The following is a 22,376-nucleotide window of genomic DNA, read 5'->3' on the forward strand; positions in this document are numbered from 1 at the left end:
TTTCGAGTTAGGCCAGAGTTACTTTAAAATGGCAATTGAATAAATTGCAGTTTTTAATTCTAAATTAAGTGCCCCAGAAAGAGATTAAAATAGGGTATGGGAAAATAAGGTTTGGTAGTGAATTGGAGGTTGTAGGCAGCTAGCCTGATGGTAGGTACAAGACTGTCTACAAGATAGATTTAAGAATGGTTTTGATGGCATGTGAGCATATGCTCAGTTTTGAATGAGATACATGGCCTAAAGTATAAGTTGAAGACAATACATGGAATATATTTACAAGTTACTGGGAAAGCTAGTTTATGATTAATACTTGGCAAAATTTATTGACTGATACATGATATGGCATGACGTGCTAAATGAAAAAGGAAGAAATGTGGGAGTACAGAAAATTACAGTCATCTTGGATAATGGCTTAGTATTGTCAGCTCTAGAGCCATTAAAATTTTTAAAAAAAACATATAGCAGCTCTTAATACGGAAGTACAGCACCTACTGGAATATAAACACAAATTTTCCATTTGTAGTTTGGCTTGATTATCTGTATTCTTTCCTGTTAAAGTGATACATAAATCACTTCATGCCTTTAATAAGGTAATGCGGGAGGGCTCTTTAAAACTTTTAAAACTGAAGCTTCAAATAATCTCATCTAGCATGAGCGATTTCTTCTTTAAAGCCAGATTTTAAACACTGAATCATCAAATGTAAAGATTTCAAAAGGATCTCCAAAATGACATGCTGTTCTCCTTTATTTTAGGTTGCACAAAAGTTTATACCAAGTCTTCTCATTTAAAAGCTCACCTGAGGACTCACACTGGTATGTAATTTTCTTGTTAATTCTGTGAGTTGTGTAAATAGTGTAAGTGGTATTCATCCTTTTAAAAGCTAACACGTGTTTGATCTCTTCTTCTGTCAACTTTTTTTTTTTTTTTTTTTAAATAGCCTACCTTTTCAGCACAGGCTTGGTTCAGAATTCAGTTCCATGAGAAATCTGGTTCCAGGAAGGCCGGTGATATTCCCTCACTAAGGCCTTCTTGCCCTGTCACCGCTCAGAGTTGATTACCCAAAAATGTAAACAGCGATGTTTACTAATGGATTTTAAAACTTATAATGGCAGTGTTTTGAAGAAAAAAAAAAAACAACTCATTTTCTTCCATAGCAAATAATTTTGCTCTGAGAAAGCCATTTTAAACTCTTAAAAACTTTCCCATTTGGTGTGTACAGCATAATTGGTGAAAACATTAGTTTCACCTCTAGGTTAAAATATCTGTGTTTAGTATGTTTTCTGTGCTTGATGAAAGGTAGGGCTGAAATTGCAGTGTTAAAATCAGGTGGTCAGAAATGGGTTACAAGCCCCAGCCCAAACTTGGTATGTGTGAGAGACTTCATCTTTATTCTAGCTTACATTCATTCTTGTTTACATATGCTTTTAAGTTTAGCTCCTCTACTTTTGTATTTGCTTTGTTAAATCTATAGCAGTCACTTTTTTTTGAGACAGAGTCTTGCTCTGTTGCCAGGCTGTAGTGCAGTGGTGCGATCTCAGCTCACTGCAACCTCTGCCTCCCAGGTTCAAGCGATTGTCCTGCCTCAGCCTCCCGAGTAGCTGGGATTACAGGCCCCCACCACCACGCCCAGTTGATTTTTGTATTTCTAGTAGAGATGGGGTTTCACCATGTTGGCCAGGCTGGTCTCGAACTCCTGACATATTTATCCACCTGCCTCGGCCTCCCAAAGTGCTGGGATTACAGGCGTAAGCCACCACACCCGACCAGCACTTTTAAGAGCTTTTAAACTTTAAAATTATATCAGAAGCCATTTTAAGATGAAACCAGGTGGCATACTTTAAAGGCCCCCCAAATACTCCAAATATTGTCAAATATATAGATGGTTACTGTTTGTGATTTTCTTAAAAGAGCAGCCCTAAAGAAAAGAACTTATATAAAGTGATTGTGTTTTTTTCCCTCAATAAATACAGCCTTACCTAAAGTTCAAAGAATAAGTTTGCTAATAAAAGCAATGACCTAGCAAAATGTATTATTCCATCATTGCTATGGAAACCAAAGTATTCAACAGTTCCTTTGAATGGGTTGTTGGATTAGTGTGAGGACTTGAATCTCCCCAGGCTAGATGTTACTATGGAAATTGAGTTTTGATAAATGAAGTAGTTATCTCTAACTGCTGCATTAAAAAGTAAAAGCCTTTGAACAAAGGTCAGTGCTGAGATAGAGCCCTTAGAGGAATATGGTTGCAGACATTTTGTATGCATGTCAGGAAGCATTGCTTGATATCCCAGTGATAAACACTACTTATTAAAATCCGATGACAATGTTGTAGATTCCAGGGCTTTTTGAGAAACTGCTTTTAAAGAAAAGACATCTTATGTATTTATCTATGAAATGAGCGGGCTGTTTTGGCCTGAGGTTTTTGCATGGAGACAAACTGATTACATAAGAGGAAGGATCCTTCATAAGCAACCCAAGGTAGAAATTTTTATAGTTAAACACAGATGAATTAAGCATGTTATAAAAACTCCAACTTAAAGTTTTCAAAATACAAATGACAAGTGCCAGGAAAATATTCCATATAGAAATACCAAAATGTCCTTTTACAGAATATAAATGGAAATATAAAGACATTTGAACTGTTGTTTTTTTCTCTTTTGGAAGTCCTTGAAATGAGAGATAGGAGGGAACACATTTTCATGGGTTTAAAGTCTCCTAATAAAAGCACAATTGCATATAACGATGTAATCAACTACTTATTGCAGGGATGTAGTCAAACCCATATCTGAATAGCCTTTCACCCCCTGTCAGGATTTAGTGCCCTGAATGCTTATACCTGCAATTCAGGAACTTGACCTGCTGGCAAATACATTTAATCGTGGGTTGTCTTAACAATGCTTGTACTAATAAAAACAGACTAAAAAGAAGACCGAGCCCTGGTTTGGGTCCCTTGCATCAGCTTTTTCACCTGACCATAAACATTGTGGCCTTCAACATCTAATGAATGAGAACATGTAATCCAGTTTAATAAAGTTTTGTTTGATAGTCTTTCAAACGCCTTGGGGAGGGTTTGTAGCAGACTTGTTCATCTGGCTAAACCTGTTCTTGGGTAATCATAGAGCATTGAGGTTGTTTTCTCCTCATTTCTAGACAATGCCTTTTAAAATTACCTGTTCTCTCATTGCATCCTCCCCACCCTGCCCGTCTGTTGTTTTTAAATGAATGTATCTGAAGCCAGCAAAGATTTTTTTTTTTTCTTCCCTTTAAGGCCCAGGTAGAACAGTTAGAACAGTTTTTCTAAGTTACTTCTCTTATGTAATAGCTTTTTTTGTTTTTTTTTCTGTCCTCCTCCTCCCTCTTGGACCATTTATCAGAGGACTTTAAAAACCACACAACAGTTGATGACATAAAATACTCTAAATGATTGCCATTTTACAGGCAGAATGTGAAGCACCCTAGCATTTCTTTGGAAAATAATTGTAATTGCTTTAAAATGTCAAGTTACCTTATGTTTTAAAAATAATCTAGGCAATGAAAACAGCCTGCGTCTGAGTTTAATTACTTCTTCTGGATTTTTAGATTGTAAGTGCTTCTTTAACTTGGGTTGCAAATTGAACCTAAGCAAATAATAGTCTTAACAAAACAGAACTTTTTAAGTAATCTGAGATGACAGAGTAGATGATATATCAGTTTCTTAAACCAGAAGTTTAGCATTCAAGTCTTCTAAGTTCATATACTTTGATTTCTTTATCAGGACATTGCATATAAATAATACAAAGTTCTGTCTTTGTGTGATTAGACAATACTGGAAACATAATTTGCTTCTATTCTAGGGAATAATTATATTTTATTTATATCTGTACATACATAATATAGCATAAGGCCTGTAGAAGCATCCCTTATAGATGTGGATGTTCGCATGTGTTATTTGTAATATGTGTGTGTATACATTTATCATGCCTTTGGTGAGAAATAATTATGGCTGCTTCTAGGCAACAATGTCAATGAGTGGTGTATTTCCAATTCAAAATATTTGTACTTTTAACAGCATTTAAATTAACATTCTACTGAAATTTATATGCCTCATGATGTCTACAAGGGGTGGAACACATTGCCATTACTCTAAAGTTGCTCCCAAGTATACTGTTTTGTCTTTATAAATCAACATGACTGATAAAACTGTCTATTGCAACCAGTATTATATGCTCACATACCTTACTTTTTTCTTTAATATAATGAATATTTAAAATAATGTCTAAGTTTGCAAAGGTTTAAGGCCGAAAGAAGTTAAAATCAGTAGGAAAAAATACTGACTGTATCTTCAAACAAAAATTTGTAGAAATTTAAAAAGTTCTTTCCAGAGAAAATTCTGAAAAAGTAAACCATGAACTCAACACAGATGTTTGAAGTCCTAGCGGTTCTCTTCATGTGCGTGGATATGCACCTAACCTTAGAGAATATGGTAAAGCTGTTGGGAAATCAGGGTATGGTAACGTTTCTAGATTTTTTTGTTTTCCCCAGTTTCAGCTATCTGGAACAGGGCAAGAAATTAGCATTTGTACAAAGAAAGTCTTTGAACAACACACGCACTTGGCTCAAGTATTCCTCAGACCCAGACTCCATGCATCGGAGTCTGTGTGTACTAAGTGATCCCAGAGTAGTTACTGGAGATTGACAATGGAAAAGGACAATTTGAAACACGCCCGTAGGAGAAAATGGAAACATTGTACAAATAACATAGGAACACAAAATTGACTCTTTTTGTTTTTTTGAGATGAAGTCTAGCGCTTGTCCCCAGGCTGGAGTGCAATGGTGTCATCTCGGCTCACTGCAACCTCCACCTCCTGGGTTCAAGCGATTCTCCTGCCTCAGCCTCTCAAGTAGCTGGGATTACAGGCGCCTGCCACCATGCCCGGCTAATTTTTGTATTTTTAGTAGAGACGGGGTTTCACCATGTTGGCCAGGCTGGTCTCAAACTCCTGACCTCAGGTGATCCACCCGCCTCGGCCTCCCAAAGTGCTGGGATTACAGGCGTGAGTCACCACGCCCGGCTCACAAAATGGACTCTTAAAGCACTGTGTTCAAGATTCCCTGTTTAGGAAAGATTTCCACATTAAGTCCTGGAAAGATTTTTAGTGGAAGCCTAGTTTGTAAAGGGGTTACATTCCCATTTTCTGCCTTAGTGTCTTTTGCAGAAGACTTTATTGCCTACTGACATGTGTAGTAAGATGTTATTAGGTATACTTTCTATAATCTGTACTTGAGATTTGCTGCTGAATATATTGAGTTTCAGTGTGGGTACTAAAAGATCCTTAGATATGAATTTCTTTTCTAGGGCCTGGCGCAGTGGCCCACACCTGTAATTCTGGCACTTGGGAGGCCGAGGCAGGTGGATCACCTGAGTTCAGGGGTTCGAGACCAGCCTGGCCAACATAGTGAAACCCTGTCTCTATTAAAAATACAAAAAGTAGCTGGGCATGGTGGCACATGCCTATAGTCCCAGCTACTTGGGAGCCTGATGCAGGAGAATCGCTTGAACCTGGGAGGCAGAGGTTGTGGTGAGCCAAGATTGTGCCACTGCACTCCAGCCTGGACAACAGAGCGAGACTCTGTCTCAAAAAAATAATAATAATAATAATAAATGATAATATTGACAATAAAGATATTTTCATTGCAGGTACTTACTAAAAGCAACATTCAATGTTCTGAACATAAGTTACTCTTTTTTGTGGAACTGTGGGAAAAGGGTAAAAGGCTTTTTAGGAAAACTGTATACAAAGGTTTTCACTTTGGGCCTTAATGGATGGACATCTTACAATGTGAATCAAGAAATATATCAATAGTGGTTAAATGTGTAACCTTTTTATTGGTAGAGGTAACACAGGCAAAAACTTTTTTTGCAGGAAGAGATTTAGGACTCAATGGTTTTTTGAGTCTCTATTTGAAAACTTTCAGAGGAAGTATCATATTTATTAGCCTTTAGTATTAGATTAGATTTTATTAAACATTCTTTTCATTCTTTTCAATGTTTTTTTCATTTGCAGCTTTGAAATTTATTTTGTATATTGATAATTTCAAACAATTTTTTTTTTAAAGTAGTAGCTTAAGAGACTTGCTGGTTCAGACCTCAGGAAAGGTATTTATGAGCATGAAAGCTTAGAAGCAATTTCTTTTTAATGACTCACTGGGAAGATTAAACTTTGCTTCTAGGACTTGTTCTTTCATCTGAAAAACATTTACATAGGAAATTGATTAAACATTGTTTAGAGATGATAAAGCTTATCAAACGTTAAGAAGTATAATTTGATTCAGCAAATATTTTTTACTGGTTTTGTGGAGAATCCAAAGACGAATAATCTCTTCTTGCCCTTTTGTTCTTAACCTAGTGGGAGAAGATCATTCATAAATAGACTAAATAGAATTGCTGGAGTGGAGATAGAAATAATTAGTCTTGAAAGTAGAGAGTAATGTTTTTAAAAAATAATAATACAGTCACCCAAGAATTTGGCAGATATTTTTGGTTCTATAGAATGTAGTAGCTGTTTACTTGATGACCTACATCATTTCTAGTGAACGATTAGAAATAATGTCCTACTTTAGTAAAAGTATCTCCGTAGCAGCATTCCTAGTCTGTTAGCCAGTATTATTTATATTCAAGGATCTCAAACAACAACTCTTATTAAGGATAAGTTACAGTTTTAGAAGTGCACAGTAGGTAACTTTTACCTAAAAATATCTTTACAGAAGAATAAATTTATTTTTAGCTATTTTATGAAAAGGTAAACCTTTACGAGTTGGGAGGAGACCTGCTGGTCAGGGTCACCATGTGAAGTACAAATTAAAGGGAAGGTTATCTAGTACTCATTCCATACTGGGAAAAAATGAAAATAGAGGATTTTTCTGTTTTGCTTACAAAAAGAAAAGGTGAAATTCCTCATTGACACTTTAACAGTGTGAACTCCCATTATAAGAAAGTGAATCCGAGTGTTGTTATCAGGAGACTGAATTGGTATTTCATTTCATTAACTCTATTAATGATAGGGGATAGTCTTCATAATGTTTGCTGGGAACCCAGAGGAGAAGTAGCAGTAGTTTAGGAGCCCAGAGATTCCAGATCTCTGCTAGGGTGTAGACTGTAAGTGTAACCCCTGACATCGTGTTCTCACCCATTCCCTCTTTCGGTTTGGCAGATCAAAGAGATCTTTCTGGCCCTCAGAGAAGTCCCCCTCACTGCCTTTGACCAGTGCTAGGGGCTCTAGTATGTCTTGGCTTTCCTGAAGTCCAGTCCAGTTCTACCTAATAAAATTTGTTTATACAGAGTTTATTTATCCCTGTATAACTTCAGAATGGGACAATAACTGATTCTGATTATTTTCTCCGGAAGAGGCTCAAAGCATGGTTCTCACCTAAATGCATATTATCAGATTACTCTCAGTGGTCCTGGGCAGGGTAAAGCCCTGCTGCGGGAGGGTCCACAGAAGAAGATAAAGCTGACAGCCTCACAAGAACCTTTTATGCCTTCCCTGCTTTTCATTAATCAGAATAACTGAGTTGTTTTCAAGATGCATTAGGGAAAGTGTGGCATTTCGGCAGGAATAGAAAATAGTCTCTGCCCTTGAGGAACTTTAAAAGCTAGTTAAGGAGGCAAAATACAACTATTTGAAGCCTTCCTAAAGCAGTATATGTGCAAGTGCAAATTGATAGCTCAACAGAAATTTCAGTGATGGGGATACAGAGACGTGAAATGATCTCTCCTGGTCTGTTCAGAGGCTTTCTGGAAGGAGTGAGGTATCAGATTTTAAAGAAAGTGATAAACATAAATTGAGGAGAGAAAGGCATTTCTCTTTTGTTGTTTTTGGCAATCAGCTTCCTTAGGTTGAATGGGCACAATATTGATGGTGTTATCTGGTAAATAATTAGATGCATTTACAAATGCTGATAATACTAATCTTTGATATGGACATTCTGTTCCAAGTACAGGAAATATGTGACAATGAGTTTTAATAGAAAGGTTTTTGGATGGAAAATTACTGGCGTAGACATAAAAATATGAATTAGTGAGCTAAAATCATCCTCCTACTTTATCTCTTTTCTTAGCTATCTAAATCATTTTCCTATGAATTTCTTTAATAAGTGTTTCCTATTTTTCTCCCTTTTGATTTTTAGAAGCAAATCTAATATGAGCCTATTTCAGAGACTAAATTTCGTAAGTCTCAAATGATGGGAAAAATCTAATTATTATTGAATTGCATGAAAATATTTTCCTCTTGAAATAAGAGCCCATTTTGAGCTTTAAGGACTCTTAAGTTCTAAGAGTTTAGATTAGGTTGAAATAATTTATTCTACTTTAAAAGTTTGGATTGTTTAGGTTCGCAGAACAAGATACAGATTTTGAGTTCTTTGAGGCCAGAAACCAAGTTTTATTTGTGTTTTGCAAGGCATTTAGTACAGGTTACACCTTCACTAATAAACTGACTTTAATTCTCATGGTATTTTAGCTTTTATCAGATATTGATTGAGTTGTCTTTTAGTCACCAGGAAGGAAACCGATGTGCAAATTTGCTGCAATAAACTTTTAAAACATTATCTAAAATAACTATTTTAAGATAAATATTTTATCAGTGATTTTTTTGTTCTTTTGTTAGAAGAATCTGTGTAGAACATTTTAGGGAAAGGCCTTGGTATGTCTATTGAATGTGTTCAGCAGAGCAGAGAAACTTCCCATTCCATTGTGATAGGTTCAGAAGTCATTTTAAAATCTGTTCAGAGGGAAAAAAAGGACAATTTTCAGTTTGTTGCTGAGGAATTTTAAAATGGCTTACAAACATGTTCCACTAACCCACTGAAATTCACTTACCCTGGGGGAAAGGAGCTATCGTTAGGTGATACCTGGGAATTGCCAATACCTGAACAGTGCTCAGGATGCCACAGGTCCCACAGAGGCTGGCACTGCCAGGTTGTGCTCTCTGTTTCAGATTGTCTGGGGTTCAAGGCCTGCTGTGAGTCCATTAAGCCATTCCTTAGCTGACCTTCACAAGTGGCTTTAGAATCTGGAAATAAATTTGAACAATATGTATGTGTTCCTTAAATCATTCAAAGAGAGTGTATTAGTGTTTGCTAATGGAAGATTTAAGTGGGACATTAAGGAAAAGTGGCAGACCAGGATTCTTAGTGTGGAGCTCATCGTTTTGCTTCTAACTCTACGGGGTTATTGTGAGGAAGCGAGAGAATGAGAAGTACCTCGCTCTGGAGTACGTGCTCCATGGCTGCTGGTGCCTGCTCCCTTTCCTTTTACCGGTAATGTTTCTGCTTAACATTTTTGTAAAGTATGTTAATGACTTTATCAGCATGGATAGTATGTATGTTTAACTTGAACATAGTTTTCAAAGATCAGAGATTCTAGCAAAATACGCCTGTAATTTAAAAACAGAATGAGAAAGCACATACTTTGAGATAAAGTGGGAGCTTGTTTTCTGTGCTGTACAAACTTGTCACTTTTTTCTTTTTGCCTTTGGAAAGTTTCACGTTAACAGCATGAGAACTTAAAAATACAGTTGATGTTGAAAGAGCTTAACTAAATATTTTAAATTGGTGGTATTGGAAAGAGATTCTGTAAAAATCCAATTAAACTTTTGAAAGCTCTATCCTGTTGAAATATAACTTAAAGGAAGTCAGTTTGGTTTCCCAGAAGTACTGTGCATAGTGTTTCTGGCTGAGGAAGAAAGGCCCAAGTCTGCTGTTTGGCCAGAAATTGGGTACCAGCTTCCTCTACGATGTTTTACTTGAACGGTGTTGACACTTGAACAAATCCCGTAGAAACTGCCCCAAGTGGGGGATAGTTGTCCTTACTTTTATGGTAAGACTTGGCCCCAGTAACTAACGTTCCAGACACTGGTAGTATTCTTGGCTGAATAATCTATAGATGTGCATAAATTGAGAGCAAAACCCCAAATGTTTTAGAAACTTTAATGGCTACTGTATTTCAAGCAATCAGTAAAGTAAACTTTAAAAAATACTGGTGCAGTTTATTGCTTCATAGCCAATAAAAATAGTGAACAAAAAGAGTCTAGTGTCCCTTGTTTCTTACATAAACTCTGAAAATTCAGTTCTGCTATTTAATTATTAAATTCAAAAGACTAGAATGATTTCTTTTAAAATTGGGAGCACTATAGGAATTTTTTTCCTTGTCTCAGACATCAGAAATAACTTTTTCTTTCCATTAAGTGACAGTAAAGTATTTAACCAATATGTTTGTTTCTGTGGTTTATTTTTCACAGGGAACAAAAATTAATAGTACTGTGCAAAATTTTTTTGTGTTCAATTTACATCTACAAACGTGATAGCTATATTTACTACTGGTGTTAAAATATTTCTATATATCAAACATTTTATGTGATTATAAGTGACAGAACGTGATTTATACTTTGTTTTGTAAAAGGCTTGAGTGTCTTAGGTTAAATTTTTGGTTAGAATTTACTGTGAGGGGAGAAAAAACTTATAGAATTGAGATGTGCATTTTTAAAGTGGATTGATAGGAACCAGAAAGGGAATTAAAACAAAAACTGTCTGGGTCAGAGGCAGAGGAGAGAAGAGAGGAAGTATGGCACAGCAATCCATACCATGGGAAATGTAGGTGAACTCTCAAGGGAAAAAAAATTGGGACCACTTTCATGTCATCTGTTTTGGCACTTTCTTCTTTGTCCCTATGGGATTTTGTCTGAGAGTCAGAGTGGTTATCACGACAACAAAAATACGTTAACCACGAATTGTAGAAATCTCAGTTGATGAGGACAGGGTCTTTTAAAGTTTAGACTGACTTGGTTAATCCTACAACTTCCTGAACATGATACTGCTAAATTAGGCAGAAAGGTTGTGCAGTTTCTGTTTCGTCAGAACTAAACAAGTGATCAAAGCAACTCTGAGGTTCCTCCTGTTCAGAAGGAGACATTTTTTAAGGGAATTTAAGAGGTAAAAAGGTATCTATATAAAACTCAGCAGTAAGCCAATAATACCTTAATACACAAATTTATCTCAAATTCTTATAAAAAATTCATAGAAAATTATAAAATCATAAATGTAGGAACTGCTACTTAATGCTCACTCAAAGAACGTTTTGGCATTTATTCCTACTGGAATACATGATCTCCAATAGGATTCATTCACAAACAGTGAATTAAGACTATATGATGAATATTTAGTAGTTTTGAAAGTTGAACAGCTGGCAAACTTTGGAGAGCATTAGGAATAATATACGTTACAGGATGGGAGGGAGGAACATACCAACTCACTACTCAAGGGAAGAGAACTGTGAAAGAATGGAATGGGTAGGTTGAACAATTTCAGACTTTTAGATGTATATTACACGTAAGCGCCATGAGGCCAGCTGTTTTTATTTTGTTAACCATTGTATCACAAGTATTTGGGACAGTTCCTGGCCTATAATAGATGCTTGGCGAATTGTTTATGGAATGAATTTTGGGTGCAACACATGACAAAAACTAAATAGAAGTCAACAAATGTCACAGTTTTTACAGTTGTTTCATGGTCTGACTTTTTTACCAATGTGAAGTTATCAGTACCAGACTGTTTTGCTTCAGTCTGCAAAAAGAGGGTGTGAAGGTGCGTGTGAATCTCAAAGAGTGAATGCCTTAATAGTCCATTTTGGAGGCCATGTTTTCAAGTGAACTGATTTATGAACTGCACGCTTCTGTCTGGCTAATTTAGAAACATCTAGGACCAGTTTCTGGTTAAGCAATTGTGGTACATGAAATTCATTGTATAGGTGATTCATGCAACAGCTTCTGAATTTTTTCCTCCCTCACCCACCTTACAGCCATTAGTCCTATAATAATTTAATTTGGGTTTGTTGGTATAGAAACTGTATTTGCACAATAATGATAAAGCCACTCAGACTCACCTAGTCATTTCCTGGATTTATGTGTGTAGGAGTACATAAAAATAAGGGCACTGATTCGTTTTGTATTTGCCTAAAATTGTTATTCTTCAGTTGTTCAAAGATACACAAAATGCTTTTTTCCTTATAAGGTAAAAAATACTTGGAGGTTATAAGAAATAACTCTTAACTAGCTTACTCTGAGTGGCTTTGATATGTATTTACTCATAATGGAATTCATGAGCTTTCTTTCCTTCACTTGGCCAAGATTTTTTTTTCTTTGAAATTCCTTCTCCGGTGTTATCTAGGATGTTTGCATTACAAGCAGGCTGCCTCACCTCCTTTGTTCGTTGTCACAGGTGAAAAGCCATACAAGTGTACCTGGGAAGGCTGCGACTGGAGGTTCGCGCGATCGGATGAGCTGACCCGCCACTACCGGAAGCACACAGGCGCCAAGCCCTTCCAGTGCGGGGTGTGCAACCGCAGCTTTTCGCGCTCTGACCACCTGGCCCTGCATATGAAGAGGCACCAGAACTGAGCACTGCCCGTGTGACCCGTTCCAGGTCCGCTGGGCTCCCTCTCAAACGACAGACCTAACTGTTCCTATATAAAAACAAAAAACAAAAACAAAAACAAAAAAACAAAACCACAACGAAAACTGGAAATGTATATTTTGTATATTTGAGAAAACAGGGAATACATTGTATTAATACCAAAGTGGTCATTTTAAGAATCTGGAATGCTTGCTGTAATGTATATGGCTTTACTCAAGCAGATCTCATCTCATGACAGGCAGCCACATCTCAACATGGGTAAGGGGTGGGGGTGGAGGGGAGTGTGTGCAGCGTTTTTACCTAGGCACCATCATTTAATGTGACAGTGTTCAGTAAACAAATCAGTTGGCAGGCACCAGAAGAATGGATTGTATGTCAAGATTTTACTTGGCATTGAGTAGTTTTTTTCAATAGTAGGTAATTCCTTAGAGACACAGTGTACCTGGCAATTCACAAATAGCCATTGAACAAATGTGTGGGTTTTTAAAATATATATACATATATGAGTTGCCTATATTTGCTATTCAAAATTTTGTAAATATGCAAATCAGCTTTATAGGTTTATTACAAGTTTTTTAGGATTCTTTTGGGGAAAAGTCATAATTCTTTTGAAAATAACCATGAATACACTTACAGTTAGGATTTGTGGTAAGGTACCTCTCAACATTACCAAAATCATTTTAGAGGGAAGGAATAATCATTCAAATGAACTTTAAAAAAGCAAATTTCATGCACTGATTAAAATAGGATTATTTTAAATACAAAAGGCATTTTATATGAATTATAAACTGAAGAGCTTAAAGATAGTTACAAAATACAAAAGTTCAACCTCTTATAATAAGCTAAACGCAATGTCATTTTTAAAAAGGACTTAGGATGTCGTTTTCACATATGACAATGTTGCATTTATGATGCAGTTTCATGTACCGAAATGTTGAATTGATGCAGTTTTCATATATCGAGATGTTCGCTCGTGCAGTACTGTTGGTTAAATGACAATTTATGTGGATTTTGCATGTAATATACAGTGAGACACAGTAATTTTATCTAAATTACAGTGCAGTTTAGTTAATCTATTAATACTGACTCAGTGTCTGCCTTTAAATATAAATGATATGTTGAAAACTTAAGGAAGCAAGTGCTACATATATGCAATATAAAATAGTAATGTGATGCTGATGCTGTTAACCAAAGGGCAGAATAAATAAGCAAAATGCCAAAAGGGGTCTTAATTGAAATGAAAATTTAATTTTGTTTTTAAAATATTGTTTATCTTTATTTATTTTGTGGTAATATAGTAAGTTTTTTTAGAAGACAATTTTCATAACTTGATAAATTATAGTTTTGTTTGTTAGAAAAGTTGCTCTTAAAAGATGTAAATAGATGACAAACGATGTAAATAATTTTGTAAGAGGCTTCAAAATGTTTATACGTGGAAACACACCTACATGAAAAGCATAAATCAGTTGCTGTTTTGCTTCTTTTTCCCTCTTATTTTTGTATTGTGGTCATTTCCTATGCAAATAATGGAGCAAACAGCTGTATAGTTGTAGAATTTTTTGAGAGAATGAGATGTTTATATATTAACGACAATTTTTTTTGGAAAATAAAAAGTGCCTAAAAGATGTATGTTGTGCTTTTCTTCTCTACCTGCAATAAAGGGTCTGATCAGGGCAGTTAGTGAGAAATCAATTCCACACATTTGTAGAAGAGCCACATTGAACCCGTACCTACGTAAGACGGGAATTTATTTTTTGAGACGGAGTCTTGCTCTGTCACCCAGGCTGGAGTGCAGTGGCGCAATATCAGCTCACTGCAACCTTCGCCTCTCAGGTTCAAGTGATTCTGCTTCCTCAGCCTCCCGAGTAGTTGAGATTACGGGTCACGCCACCACGCCTGGCTAATTTTTGTATTTTTAGTAGAGATGGGGTTTCACCATATTGGCCAGGCTGGTGTGGAACTCCTGACCTCGGGTAACTCGCCTGCCTCGGCCTCCCAAAGTGCTGGGATTACAGGTGTGAGCCACTGTGCCCAGCTGGGGGATTTATTTTTTAAATATAATTAGCATAAAGGGAGTCATAATTCAGGAATACTTACCTGGCCACATAATGCACGAGACCTTAAGCATCCTTAGTTGATAACACCATAGAGTTAACCTGCATGTGCTAGTCTGGACGTTGTGTCATCAGAGGCAAACAAGAATTGGTGTAACACTTAAAAAAACATTAGAATTTGGTTTCATTCCGCAGCAACAAGTACACCTAGAACCTACATCTTGCGTTTTTTTTTTTGACACAGGCTGGAGTGCAGTGGCGTAATCATGGCTCACAGCAACCTCTGCCTCGGGTTCAAGGGATTGTCCTGCTTCAGCCTTCTGAGTAGCTGGGATTACAGGCATGCGCCACCATGCCCGGCTAATTTTTGTATTTTTTGTAGAGATGGGATTTCAACATGTTGGCCAGGCTGGTCTCAAACTCCTGGCCTCGAGTGATCCACCCGCCTTGGTCTCCCAAAGCGGTGGGATTACAGGCGTGAGCCACTGCACCGGGCCTAGGTCTTGTTTTTATTTGTCTATTATTATTTTTAATTATGCTTTAAGTTCTGGGGTACATGTGCAGAATGTGCAGGTTTGTTACATAGGTATACACGTGCCATGGTGGTTTGCTGCACCCATCAACCCGTCGTCTACATTAGGTATTTCTCCTAATACTATCCCTCCCCTAGCCCCCAACTCCACGACAGGCCCCGGTGTGTGATGTTCCCCTCCCTATCTCCATGTGTTCTCATTGTTCAGTTCCCACTTACGAGTGAGAACATGCGGTGTTTGGTTTTCTGTTCTTGTGTTAGTTTGCTGAGAATGACGGTTTCCTAGATATTGGTTTCTAATACCATTGTCCAATTTTTAAAAAATGAGCTCCTTAGAGAAACAGCTGATTCTAAGACTGGAGTGGGAAACATACAAGTCCGGAGCATCCTGTAGTGTGAGAAAGTGGTATATCAGAAGGAATATAGGAAGCAATGAAAAAGAAAACCCGGCTAGGTGCGGTGACTCATGCCTGTAATCCCAGTGCTTTGGGAGGCTGAGGCGGGCAGATCACCTGAGGTCAGGAGTTTAAGACCAGCCTGGCCAATATGGTGAAACCCCGTCTCTACTAAAAATACAAAAAGTAGCCAGGCGTGGTGGCAGTTGCCTGTAATCCCAGCTACTCAGGAGGCTGAGGCAGGATAATCGCTTGAACCCGGGGGTGGAGGTTGCAGTGAGCCAAGATCTTGCTATTGCACTCCAGCCTGGGGGACAAGAGTGAGGCTTCCTCTCAAAAAAAAAAAAAAAAAAAAAAAACCCTACAATAATCGGGGTATGTCAGCAACAAAGTAAAGCAGGATTGCATTATAATACAGTATAAACTATCCCTTTGTCTATACTGATATAAATGGTTGCATAAACAGAAGAGAGAGATCTGTGCCGAATGATTCCAAGTAAGTTTTTTAGATACCTCATCCTCAAAGAGTGGAAGAAAACTGTCTACTCTTCAGTGTGGGCTGCATATAGTGACTTCCTTCCAAAGATTACCTTGTGGAAAGGAGAGGAGGAAGAGTAGCTTTACAGTGGATAAGTCTGCCCACACCACCTCAACCAGTTGATCAAGGTCCACCTCAACAGTGATAAGTCACGCTGATAGTGTGTACCCTTGATATGATGTGATGAAAATGGAACTTTGCTTCTCCTTCTGAAAACATGTACCCCAGTGTGATCATGAGAAACACATCAGACAAACCACAATTGAGGGATATTCTACAAAATACCTGATAAGTATTCCTCAAACTATCAGGCCATCAAACACAAAGTCTGACAGATTGTCAAAGTTAAGAGACATGACGATACAACGTCATGTGGCATGTGGATGGGATTCTAGAACAGAAAAAGGGCACTGGGGGAGAATGGAGGAAATTTGAATAAAGTATAGAATTTCACTAATGTATCTTTTTTTTTTTTTTTTTTTTTTTTTGAGATGGAGTCTCGCTCTGTAGCCCAGGCTGGAATGCAGTGGCATGACCTTGGCTCACTGCAACCTCTGCCTCCTGGGTTCAAGTGATAGTTTCACCTCAGCACCTCCCTGCCTGCCCACCCAAGTAGCTGGGACTACAAGTGTGCGCCACCCGGCTAATTTTTGTGTTTTTCATAGAGACAGGGTTTTACCATGTTGGCCAGGCTGTTCTCAAACTCCTGACCTCAAGTGATCTACCTACCTTCGCCTCCTAAAATTCTGGGATTATAGGTGTGAGCCACCACGACCTTTTCAGCTGTAATGTGTCCATATTGATTCATTAATTGTGACAAATGTATCATACTAATGTAAGCTGTTAATAGGGGAAACTGGGAATGGGGTTAGAGGAATTCTATTATCTGCAATACTTCAGTAAATCTACAACTACTAAAAGAAAAACGTTAGTTAAAAAAAAAGTGAAGAAAGGCCAGGCATGGTGGCTCACGCCTGTATTCCCAGCACTTTGGGAGGCCGAGGCGAGTGGATCACCTGAGGTCAGGAGTTCGAGATCAGCCTGGCCAACATGACAAAACCCCGTCTCTACTAAAAATACAAAAATTAGCTGGGCGTGGTGGCATGTACCTGTAATCCCAGCTACTTGGGAGGCTGAGGCAGGAGAATCAATTGAACCTGGGAGGTGGAGGTTGCAGTGAGCCGAGATCGCACCACTGCACTCCAGCCTGGGCGACAGAGCGAGACAGCATCTCAAAAAAAAAAAAAAAAAAAAAAGAAGAAAAATCAGTATCACCATTACATATTCTCACAATAAATGGTATGGGGGAGGGATCCCCAGTATTCTCAGATCTGAAGTAAAACACTGCAGTTATGTATTTTGGCAACATGTTTATTTAGCCTCATTATTTGACTCCTCACTCTTCCCAATCATTGAAGTGATATCTAGCTCAAGAATATTACACATTTCATTCCTTTGCCACAACTTTTTCCCTCCCTCCCTCCCTCCCTCCCTCCCTCCCTCCCTCCCTTCCTTCTTTCCTCCCTCCCTGTCTCTTTTTTTTCTTTTCTTTTCTTCTCTTCTCCTTTATTTCTTTTTCTTTTTGAGACAGGGTCTTGCTCTGTCACCCAGGCTGGAGTGCATGGCACGACCCTGGCTCACTCCAGCCTTGACCTCCCAGGTTCAAGCAATCCTCCCATCTAAATCTCCCACGTATCTGGGACTACAGGTGTGAGCCATCATGGCTGGCTAATTTTGTGTGTGTCTGGAGATGGGAGCCTCCCTATGTTTCCCAGGCTGGTCTTGAACTCCTGGGATCAAGGGATCCTTCCACCTTGGCTTCCCAACTTGTTATTACAGGCGTGAGCTACCATGTCCACCCCTGCCCTGAAACTTCTTAGATTCTTTTTGTGTTTCAGCTCTAATTGATTGATAAGGAGATGTCAAAAAATTACCTCCTATTTCTGTGTGAATTGACTGAAGCCACTGCAGCAATTGCATACATCTAATGTTTGCCAAATTTCCTCTTCGTGTTGCACTGTTGATAAAGTGTTGGTGTTGGATTTTCGATAAGGTGTGTGAACATGAAACTGTGATTATAATGCAAGCAAACATGTAATGCCTTGTGTATTTTTAAACAGTATTAGTGAGTTTTCAAGGGAAAATGATTTTCAAAAGGCAACTATGCCTAACCAACTTTTCAAAGTTGCAAATAATTTAATTGCTTATCATTGCTATGCTCATCAAATGACTATCTGGGTTCAAACATATTCCGACTGTTTATCTGTAAACAATCTACAGCAATTAGACAAAAACTGAGCAATACACCAGGTTCCAAGTGCAATTATGTGACTTGATTTCAAATAAGTAATATTTTGGGGTTAACTATCTTCAGTTAATTTTTATTCTCCCCATTACTAAGTTATCTTGTTCTGCTTCATTTTGTCTTTTCATTCTTACATTGCAGCTCACATTAAGTGTGTCACTTCATGGCATCCAATTAGTGAATCCTTAGATAAACATGACCTGGCCTGCCTACATAAAAATATTTTTAAAAATCTAGCTAAATTCCTTTTCCTATCTGTAACTAAGCCCACCAGACCTTTTTGGATTGACTCGTGGGCTGTAACGTAACAAAGAAGGGCTTTATTCTCTATTACTAAATCTGTCCCTACTTTGAAGTTAACCAAATTCCATCTTTGGTTAGATTCTTGACTACAGTGTGAAACTAATCAATGGGAGATTTTTTTTAAATTACTCATACTGAAGTTATAGATGACAAAACCTGGAAATTTATAACTGTTTTAACAGTGACTATTAAGACAAAAAATATGGTGGCTCATACCTGTAATCCCAGCACTTTGGGAAGTCAAGGCAGGAGGACTGCTTGGGCCCAGGAGACCTTGTCGCTATAAAAACTAAAAAATTAGCCTGGCGTATGCCGTGTGCTTGTGGACTCAGCTACTTGGAGACTGTGTGGGAGGATCGCTTGAGCCCAGGAGGTTGAGATTGCAGTGAGCTGTAGTCACACCACTGCACTCCAGCCTGAGCAACAGAATGAGACCTCGTCTCAAAAAAAAAAGAAGTAGGCTGGGCGCGGTGGCTCATGCTTGTAATCCCAGCACTTTGGGAGGCCGAGGCGGGCGGATCACGAGGTCAGGAGATCGAGACCACGGTGAAACCCCGTCTCTACTAAAAACACAAAAAAATTAGCCGGGCGTGGTGGCGGGCGCCTGTAGTCCCAGCTACTCGGAGAGGCTGAGGCAGGAGAATGGCGTGAACCCGGGAGGCGGAGCTTGCAGTGAGCCGAGATCGCGCCACTGCACTCCAGCCTGGGCGACAGAGCGAGACTCCGTCTCAAAAAAATAAAAATAAAAATAAAAAAAAAAGAAGAAAAGCACAATAAATCCCATAAAAGCTATATATGATTGGAAGAGTCTGTTACAAGAAAACTCAGAAGTTTCATTTTTGTTTGTAAATCAGCAATCTTTATTCCATCTGTCCCTCTCAGTGCATGTCACCCCATGAAGGCATTTGGTGTCATATAAATTCTTAAATATGAAGGTTAAAGCTTAATGCTATTTGGTACCCAAAGACGTTTGAATGACTATATATATACACATATATATATATGTGTGTATATATCCACTCACATAATCTCGCCAATTGGAACTTGGTGTACTGCCCAATTTTTGTCTAATTGCTATAGTTTGTTGACAAAGAAACAGTAGGAATATATAGATATTGAACAGAAACTCGTATAGACTTCTAGGTAAAGCTCGAACCTTCAGAACGATTCAACAGCTTCTTTGATGAAGGAAACAACCCCCAAATCACTTTGTTCCAATCAGCAAGATCTTGCCTAGGACAAAATTGGATGAGTAAAGATGACAGTGTCCAAACTCCTGAGTACTGTCCCAGGAACCTCCAAAGACATGCCATGGAGTCAAGTGGTGGCACCTCTTCCTATCTAAAGTTTCAAGAGACCTTCACCTATTTTAAGCATCTAAAGCAGTATTTCCCTCAAATGAATTCCTCGGACACACCTGTAGGAAAAGGGCCCTATGGTTAAACAAGGGCCTGCCAAATCTAGAATATTCACAACACATGATGGAATAATAAAGTCTCTGAGGTGTTCTGCAATAAATAAATTTAAACCAAAAAAAAAAAAAAGACTGTTAACAGTTTGTCTAAGTTGTTCATTCCTTAGTTCCCCATTTCTCTTTGAACCCCAGCAAAAACACACTTTGAATAGGGAATAATCAGTCCCCACCCAGTGGAAGAGTGAGGATTTATAGGCTTATTTTCTGGAGAGGGGAATGATACAGCATTTCTAAACGGAGTAAACAAGCCCCAGTTTCTAGTGCTGGAATTACAGGCATGAGCACTTTGGGAAGCCAAGTCAGGAGGATCACATGAGGCCAGGTGTTCAAGACCAGCCTGGCCAACATGATGACACCTCGTTTCTACTAAAAATACAAAAATTAGCGAGGCATGGTGGTGGGCGCCTATAGTCCCAGCTATTCAGGAAGTAAGAGAAATTGCTTGAACCTGGGAGGTGTGGAGATTGCAGCAAGCCAAGATTGCGCCACTGCACTCCAGCCTAGGCAACAGAGTGAGACTCCATCTCCAAAAAAAACAAGCCCCAGTTGAGGGCAGGAATGCCAAACAGAAAATTAGGAGGATTAAATGAATGTATGCATATTGGAGGCTAAGCTTTTTTATGCAAAAGAATGTTTTATGTACTCATTAACATAGTAATTAATGTAAATTACACTCTGATAATGTAAAATATCGTGTATTTGTTAGGCCTCAAAAAAGAAACTATAGCAGTAGCTCAATTTAAGATAACTGGTAAGGCTCTTTAAATTGTTTAGGAGGCTGAGATTTTTTCTCTTCTTGCCTTGGTTCCCAGAATGCTGGAGACCAAGTCTTTATCAAGGCAGGAGGCTGAGTCTGTGGAATGGACCAGTCCAAGAGAAATAACTAAATATATGGAAAATCCCAAGTTCTCCAATAAAATGGCCCAGCCAGATCATTCACAGAGAAACCCACAGATGACTAGACCCACACATGTGCCCAGCGCTTCTAATCAACTCTTTGGTCCCTCGCTATTAAATATTGACAGATGGCAGGCCACAGTGGCTCACACCTGTAATCCCAGAACTTTGGGAGGCTGAGGTGGGTGGATCACCTGAGGTGAAGAGTTCGAGACCAGCCTGGCCAACATGGTGAACCCTTGTCTCTACTAAAAATACAAAAATTAGCCGGGTGTGGTGGTGGGTGCCTGTAATCCCAGCTACTCCTGAGGAGGCTGAGGCAGGAGAATCACTTGAACCTGGGAGGCAGAGGTTGCAGTGGGCCGAGATCGTGCCATTGCACTCCAGCTTGGGCAACAAGAGTGAAACTCCATCTCAAAAATAAATAAATAAATACAAATAAAAATAAATAAATATTAACAGACAACTAAGAAATAACAGATATCGGAACAAACCATTTAACATGAAAGATAGAGGTAAAACAGAGGGCCAGGTGCAGTGGCTCATGCCTGTAATCCCAGCACTTTGGGAGGCCGAGGTGGACAGATCACAAGGTCAGGAGTTCGAGACCAGCCTGACCAACATGGTGAAACCTCGTCTCTAGTAAAAATACAAAAATTAGCCAGCTGTGGTGGCAGGCGCCTGTAATCCCAGCTACTCGGGGGTCTGAGGCAGAAGAATCGCTTTAACTCAGGAGGCGGAGGTGGGCCGAGATCTCACCACTGCACTCCAGCCTGGGTGACAGAGTGAGACTCTGTCTTGGAAAAAAAAAAAAAAAAGGAAAGAAAAAAGAAATAAAAGCACAGGAAAGAATCATTTGTCTCTGTGTTTCTGTATTTTCCACACTGGACTTGGCACACAGTAAATGTTCAGTAAGTACATGTTGACTAAATAAAGGGATCTGTAAAAATATCTCATAATCTTAGGTACTTTAGACTAAGCAAATTAAGGTCATCTAAGTCTGAGTGAAAAAATGTAAACACTGGTCATGAATTCTCACCAGAAGCTACTGAAAATCTATTGTTCTGTGTTGCAGTAGGAAATGCCTTAAAATCAATATGAGAGCATTTTAAAGTTTGGATGTAATAAATTGAAAAATGTTTTCGACAATACTGCTTTGCTGAATAATGGTTACACTGGGATCTATATAATAGGATTCAAGGCCACCTCTGAAATCTTCTGGACTTAAATGAACATACCTTGCTAAGTACATCAGTTTCTTACGTGCTTGAAAGGAACAAAGACTTAAAAAAGAAATAAAGTGATTCTTTTCCTCTTTGACCCTAAAATGAGCAAAGTTAATCATACACTTTGTGTGTTTACATAGAATATTTTATCTAAGAAGTCACAACTCTTTGAAACAAAATGCAGTGATTAATTGGCCCCCATATCAT

General features: G+C 38.4%; 1 protein-coding gene across 1 annotated transcript in view; it reads left to right on the plus strand.

Annotated features, from left to right (window-relative positions):
- The window catches only part of KLF5 (Kruppel like factor 5), an 18,332-nt gene extending 4,260 nt beyond the window's left edge, over positions 1-14,072 (plus strand). Inside the window, exons 3-4 of the mRNA XM_030813488.1 lie at positions 754-813; positions 12,251-14,072. Of these exons, the coding sequence (XP_030669348.1) occupies positions 754-813; positions 12,251-12,429 (239 nt within the window). The 3' untranslated portion in view covers positions 12,430-14,072. The remainder of the gene's footprint in view (positions 1-753; positions 814-12,250) is intronic.
- Positions 14,073-22,376: the final 8,304 nt, after the last annotated feature.

This window comes from Nomascus leucogenys, chromosome 5 (genome assembly GCF_006542625.1).
Source record: "Nomascus leucogenys isolate Asia chromosome 5, Asia_NLE_v1, whole genome shotgun sequence".
NCBI classification, from domain to species: domain Eukaryota; kingdom Metazoa; phylum Chordata; class Mammalia; order Primates; family Hylobatidae; genus Nomascus; species Nomascus leucogenys.